Source organism: Phallusia mammillata, chromosome 1 (genome assembly GCF_965637545.1).
Source record: "Phallusia mammillata chromosome 1, kaPhaMamm4.hap1.1, whole genome shotgun sequence".
In the NCBI taxonomy this organism is placed as follows: Eukaryota; Metazoa; Chordata; class Ascidiacea; order Phlebobranchia; family Ascidiidae; genus Phallusia; species Phallusia mammillata.
Genome location: NC_137252.1, coordinates 5,798,948 through 5,805,702, shown reverse-complemented (window position 1 = coordinate 5,805,702; position 6,755 = coordinate 5,798,948). Strand labels below are relative to the sequence as shown.

The following is a 6,755-nucleotide window of genomic DNA, read 5'->3' as shown; positions in this document are numbered from 1 at the left end:
ACCATACCTCCGAAAGTGCATTATTTCAACGTGGATATCAACAATTTACTCCATTACGGTTGTATCCAAGGCTCCAGTTTTTATTCTGTGAAATAAATCCATCTGAAGGGCGTATGTAAACGAAAAACGGTACAACGCAACATCTAAAACCTGACAAACTAAACACAACTCGCACTCGAACATTAACTTTTCACATAAGTACTGAGGCGCTTTCTACATCCACTAAATACCTTGAAGAGCACAGCCAAGGACAAGGCTTGTCACCTTTCTGCCAAATCACTACTCAACAAACCTTCCAACAGTGCTGCCTAGCTTTCTTTCTCGCCCAGCAAATTCTTTCTTTACAGCTGTTTCCGATTTCAGCCAATCACAGGCCAGAACGCTTTCTGCGTAGATACTGATCCTCGTGCGAGTCACCGGACCGTGCAATGACGCACTTTTGTAAAATCGGATTTATGTCCAGACAACCACGAAAGCGGAAATAACGATAATCAAAAACTTTAGCTTATTTTATAACTGTATTATCTTAATTAACTCTTTTTTAATAGCTTACTGCTTTTTATATATTTTTTTGCTCTTTGAAGTTTCTCAATTCTCTGAAGAGTTTAGCCTAGCCTACAACGCAGCAAATTTTGCGAAACAAAAGATAGGCCTACGGTTATTTTTTTATTTGAAGCTACATTCATGTTAAATATGCGTTATTCATGTTACTTAGTTAGATCACATTGTTAGTGAGCTGGAAACAAATAAAGGCAAAATAAGCAGTAGGCTTATAGCCTATTCTTTTTTTGCATTGCTGAATGCCTTGTTTGGCTGCAACCCCGTTGTTTGTGAGTTGTGAGTTAGTTGATTGTATAACATTTGATAAAAATTTAATAAACACTGTCTTTGTAATGTAAATGAGATCAATGTAAAATAATCCGTAAATTTGAGACGATAACTGATTAATTAGAGCACAGGTCAGTTACAAATTACAAGACAATTGCACCGTCAATTTAGAGTAAAAGACTTGAGTAATAGGCCTACTACATTTGAAAGCTAAAATCCGTATGCAAGAGAAACAAGCAAACACAATGCCAGCAGCGGTAAAAACATAAGCTCTTTGGCGCCACCACACTTCGCCAAATAATCGCTGAATTTTTGTTCAATATCAGGCGTGAATTCAAATGTAGCCTCCTGCAAGTTGACTTCGTGGGGACCTAGGATGTAGTTATCCATAATAGAAGGAGGAACAGTTTGTCCGGGAAGGGGAAAAATAGGAAAATGACGTTGCAGAAACAAGATGTAATCCTTCCCCTCCGTGACATGATGTTCTTGACAGATTCCCGAAAATGCACCAAGAGAAGTTACATTGAATTGTTTATTGAAGTTCAGAAGATTGTAAGGCTCGTTCATCAAACATTTGAGCGTACAAGCTGCCACGTACTGGTTTTCCTATTAACGCAAAGAAGTCAGTTGTTATTAAATCAAAGCTTTCAAAAATGGTTTCGGAAATATAAGTAAATATTTAGTCAACAAAGTACCAACGTATAGTGGTACTATAATCATCGCTTGGTGGCACTACTACTCTTTTACACTGCATCTTTTTGTTTGAAGCAGTTAAAAGCGGGCGTGCACTTAGACGATTGGCCAGGGGAGCCAAACTCAAAACCATGTATCGTATCACTAAATAGAGTGCCGATGGTTAAACCTATAGCTAAATAAGTGAAAACACAAATCATGTCTGTTTCTCTAATGGGCAGTTCTGAGGAAAAAATCCGATAAATAGTCCCTTAGATACATAAGCCCCAACAGGACATTTCAAATAGCGTTTCAAGTCTATAAAAAGGGTGATCAACTTAAAACTGCTAGATAGGTTGCATATATTAAATTCATTGTTGTGCAAGACTTTTCCAAACCTCTGTTGTCATCATCACAGCAGCAGAGTGTCAAAACATGTTTTTTCAAATATTATTTTCTACAATGTCGAAAACAATCAACTATGCACTAATATATGGAGGCTCTTATTTACCCCACGGGGACACTACTTCTCTTCTATCGGCTTTGTTTTTTCATTAAATAGCTTTAACTAAAGTGCGTGGCTCATAAACAAACAAAAGGCGTCGGAGTTCGTATGTGTAAGCGCCCTGCTTTAAACAGCGTAAAAAAACATTTAAATTTTGTAGCTTCGTACGTAATATTAAATAGCGTATAAACGACAACAAATCAATATTTAGGTAGCTAGTATAGCTGTCTAATGAATTTGCAATAGCAGGCTGTGGGTTGTAGTTTCGCCTTGCCTTTCTTAAAAACACTCTTTGCTTTAGCAGCTTTGCTTAAACCTAATTGATACCCATAATAATGAAAAAGAAGATATTTCCGACTAAAATGTGTAGAGCATACGATTCGACAGTGGATTTTATCAAACAAATGTGACTTAGTTACTTCACTACAACACAAACAATACTTACATTTGCCCCGTAGTAGTGAATAGAGTTAACGAAAGCCTTGACAACAATGTCAGCATCTTTTGCCCTCTCCTGTTCCTCTTGCGCTTGCCATCCTGGTGGTCTTTGTTCACAATCACTTGTGCTTGTACAATCTTTAGTCATGTTGCCTAGCGCCTGTGTAAAAAATGTAGATTAGTGAACGTTGTTCATCGGCTAGTGGGTTCAAATCCCTGCTCAGAATGTAATGCTTAACCGGTGTTTAACTGATTAATACAACAAGTGCGACAGTAATGTTTATAACTTGCAGCTTTTGTCTTCTTGATGTTTTTAACTTTATAAACATAGCAAAAGCAAAACTAATTGCCAAAAAGTAAACAGAAATGCAGCGTTGAGACTAACAAACTGATAATAAAGTTGACAATATAACGTGTCTTTACAGTAGAGGAAAAGATCTCGTAAAAAACATTTGCATAAGCTTAAACCAGTAAGATGCAAAGTTAACCCGTTTGAAACGATTGAACGACGTTTGCGCTTACGAATAATACTTCTTCGGACTCATCGAGAACTGCACTTTGTTGGTTAACTTCCGTCAACGAGAACGCATTATTACTGTCAGGTCTGCAAACAAATGAACGCTAGTGTGATATATCTTGGGCAAAGTACGTAAATAAACTAAGTTCAGATAATTTTTTACACAACTTGTTTAAAAAGTTATACCTTACATTAATTAAGTGAGATAAAAAAAAACTGTACTTAACATAACGGTTGGGAGCAATACGTTGATTGGATAAGTTACAAAATTTACACCTAAGGCGCCAACTGCTGCTGACAGTAAGTTACAAAAATTAACGCGTAAGTTTTAAATGTTGGGAAACTTACGAGGAAAGGAGCAAGATGTAATCCTGATCCTGAACAACATCGCGATACGGGCAACCAGAAGGTCGAGGACCGAAACCATCGACTACAAATGATGCCGGTGGCGGGGAACCGGTTGACTTTATCCCGCAAATTAGATCAACTCTTACTGGGAACAAAGTTGACCCGGACGGAGGTGGCATAATTTCAACGACCTGAAATACATTTGTTCTTATTGAGTATGGCTTATGTAATTAAATAGTTCCACAAACGTTTTTGATGTCAATTAGTTGTATTTTATGGTTGCTCCCTACTACAAAAGTACACATGGAACGCAAAAAGTTTGAAACAGCAAATACCAATTTTTTTGCCGTAGGGTTTACAACTTTACATTTTTGACGCTAAATTTCGTTTGTAACACAACAAACTTCATGACATCATTCACTATATACTGCAGGCCTGCCATTTTCAATTTTCATGTCATAAAATCCAATCGTACTTTTTATGTTACACATGTACTTAAACCAACTAAAAAAAAATAATTATAATTCTTACCTTCACATCGACGACATAATCAGCCTGTCCAGCCCTTTCATATATAGATTGTGGTTTCCAGTTGTTCGATAAAGCGCACTGAGCTCTGCAGGAGGCAAACAAGGCTAGAAGGCAAAGGAGTATCTTCATGATGTCAAAATGATAATTTAGGCAAGTAAAATAAACTGGATGAATTTACCTTTAAAATATGAAAATGTATAAATATCAGGACTTATATTTCCATCTCCACTTTCGCAATTTGAAAAAGATCTTTGCCAAAAGCGGTACGTCAGACAAAAAAATGATGTGAAAATATAACACTTAGTTTATTAACGATGATTTAACCTCGAGTATATTTCGAGCTTTAAAACATTTTTGTTTTGAGCCAAGTTTAAGCTTAAATTTAAGGCCCCATGCTTCGCATATGAGAATGCTGGTTAAATCGGTAAAATTAATTACTCAAATCTTTCATGCTTCACTTAAAAATCTACGGATATTACAGGCGTGGTTGATATCTTGTTCATAAAGTGTTTATACGCATCATATGTCTCCATACCTCACACTCAGTTTCTAGTGACACGAAACCATATCATACATTACATTAAAATATAGACAATCTGCTTTAAGGTGACACAAATTTTACCTGATTATTAGACAAGACATTTCAAATTGCTTTTATCTAACCGAATCAAATTCTCTGCTAACATGGCAGGCACTACAGTGCATTACTGAATTAGGGTTTGGCAAATATTGCGCGGTTATTGGTGCTCCGATCGATTTACACTGTTAGTACGGGTGGAGCCGTAAAATTTTGGTACCAAGGGTTCCTATGGTTCGTGATGTTTGATGTGGAGTCGTAATTGTTTTAATTCAATTGTACGGAATTATAATACCAACCACAATGCCTGGTACAGTAACGGTTTCCACACGAGATTGGAGATCAATCATATATGGAATTTGTTTCCACTAAATGATGTAACGGATATTTGGTTTGTCAAATTTATTTTGTTAAATTTGCATTGTATGAAGCTTCACTTTTGGTTGAACAATTTGTTTCGCTTAGGCCAAACCGAATATATAACGAAATACGCAACACCAATTCATTTAAGAGGGCAACATCTAAAACCGCGTCAACTAGTATCACTTTTCATTATTGTTTAGTCTACTCCAGACAAGAGATCGGTATTCATTTCATTTTCAGGCTTGCAACGATGTCCGAGGCAACCTTAAAACCCAAACAACTAAGTTCGTGCAACCATACGTCATACGCATCCGGTCTGTCATATTCTATTTGCATTATTAATCATCGAATCTTTTACAGTTAATTGATAGAACAATAAGGACCACGAAAATATCATCAAGTATCCTATGAGGATCTGGATGATAAATGGATGAGTATGGATATGTTCTGCCGTGAAATATAATCGGGGGACATCAGCGGTAAGATTATAGAAGTGGTTGCCAGTTCTGCTTACACAATAGATAGCATTAATGTCTGTATATCGTAAACCAACGGCGTCTACGAAATATAATGTCGGTGATTTCTAGCTACGTTTTCGTTGTAAGACACCGCAATTATTTTTGTGCCAAATCGTTGCATGCAGCACCACCTTTGTACAGTATTTAAACAAAAGTTGATTTGCAGACTGATATTCATTGTAGGGAATTACCACTAACTTATTCAAATGACATCAAAATTTAATTGTGCACACTCATCGTACAGTAACGTCACCTTCATGCATGCCCAGAGCTGTAACTCAAGTTTTTTAAGAAACGGGCTTGATTCGGACCTGACTTTACATGTACATTGTGTGTCCATAATTTTTGAAATAAAGTGATTACCTAGCTCAGATATAACCTAAAGCCCAACAACCTCCAAACGTACTTGCACATTGTGTGTGTTTTCTTTATTCTATTCTTTAGAGGTCTATCATTTTGTGGGCTTAAATGTATGGACCTATCAATTAAACTCTCGGGCTTAAACGGGTTTCTTAACTACGATTCGGGTTCGGGCAGAGTTCGGCTCCAATTTCCGGCCTGTTTCCACTCAAATAAACACATAAGGCAGAATGCATCAATACAAAGAAAAATTTGGCTGTTCGAAACCACAAAACAACATGCTGGGTTGAATTCGGTCCACACAAAATGCTATGCGTATTTTGTAAAACCGAAAAGAGAGGAATCACAAATCGGGGAAATAATCAGGATTTACGTTATTTCAAAATAGTGTCTACGAGTCGTCAGAGTTTGCGGATTGTGTTCTGCAAAGCCGAAAACAATAATTGGAAACAAAATCGTGGAAATATTCGGGATCTACGTGTTTGCAAAATATTATCTACGAGTCATCTGGGTTCGAAAAAAGACAAAATGAGTTTCGCAAAGAAACAAAAATCGTGGAAAACGACGGGACTTGTATTTGGTTATTGTTGTTATGCAGTGTGTTATCATCACAGGTGAAACGAGGATGTTTTGCGTTGCTTTGCAGGTATTCTGAACTGGGCGGTATATTAGGCAGTTATGTACATTTTGGTATGGTCAGATCGCTGTTGTGTTTCTACGAGACAGGGACGAAGTTAAGATAGATCCCTGGTCAAACGATATGGCAGTGTTCTTGTCAATGGGCAACTGTATAGCTTAAAACGACATTGAAACCCCATATGAAAGACCGTGCTTTCAGTAAAGCATTTGACACAATGAATTAAAAATCTTGTACTGGAACTGGTAAAGCTAATTGTTGTCATTTTAAACAGAAATAACTGTTTTGCATTTATCAATATTTGTTCTACTATACACTTACAAATTACCTTGCAGTTTGATGGGTAATTAAGGTGTTACAACAGTTAATGCCCAAAACCAAGGGCTTTAAATGGTAGGATAGTTAGTAAGTTATTTCAGGTGTTATAACTTAATTAATTATGTGGTTAAATTTAATTATTA

At 36.7% G+C, this 6,755-nt stretch overlaps 1 protein-coding gene across 1 annotated transcript; it reads right to left on the bottom strand.

Moving 5' to 3' along the window:
- Positions 1 to 150: 150 nt before the first annotated feature.
- LOC145204668 (uncharacterized) lies at positions 151 to 4,054 on the bottom strand. The gene is made up of 5 exons (XM_080077265.1): positions 3,840 to 4,054; positions 3,309 to 3,499; positions 2,966 to 3,047; positions 2,451 to 2,603; positions 151 to 1,434 (listed from the first exon to the last, which is right to left on the bottom strand). Exons 1-5 carry the CDS (start codon positions 3,966 to 3,968, stop codon positions 1,039 to 1,041), a joined length of 951 nt encoding a protein of 316 aa, XP_079933391.1. The 5' UTR covers positions 3,969 to 4,054; the 3' UTR covers positions 151 to 1,038.
- Positions 4,055 to 6,755: the final 2,701 nt, after the last annotated feature.

Excerpts from the sequence above, each read along its gene's own strand:
- LOC145204668 (XM_080077265.1), bottom strand. The coding sequence starts at position 3,968 with ATGAAGATACTCCTTTGCCTTCTAGCCTTGTTTGCCTCCTGCAGAGCT. Across the intron at positions 3,500-3,839 it reads ATTATGTCGTCGATGTGAAG|GTCGTTGAAATTATGCCACC; the intron begins GTAAGAATTATA and ends AATGTATTTCAG. Across the intron at positions 1,435-2,450 it reads TTCACTACTACGGGGCAAAT|GAAAACCAGTACGTGGCAGC; the intron begins GTAAGTATTGTT and ends TTGCGTTAATAG.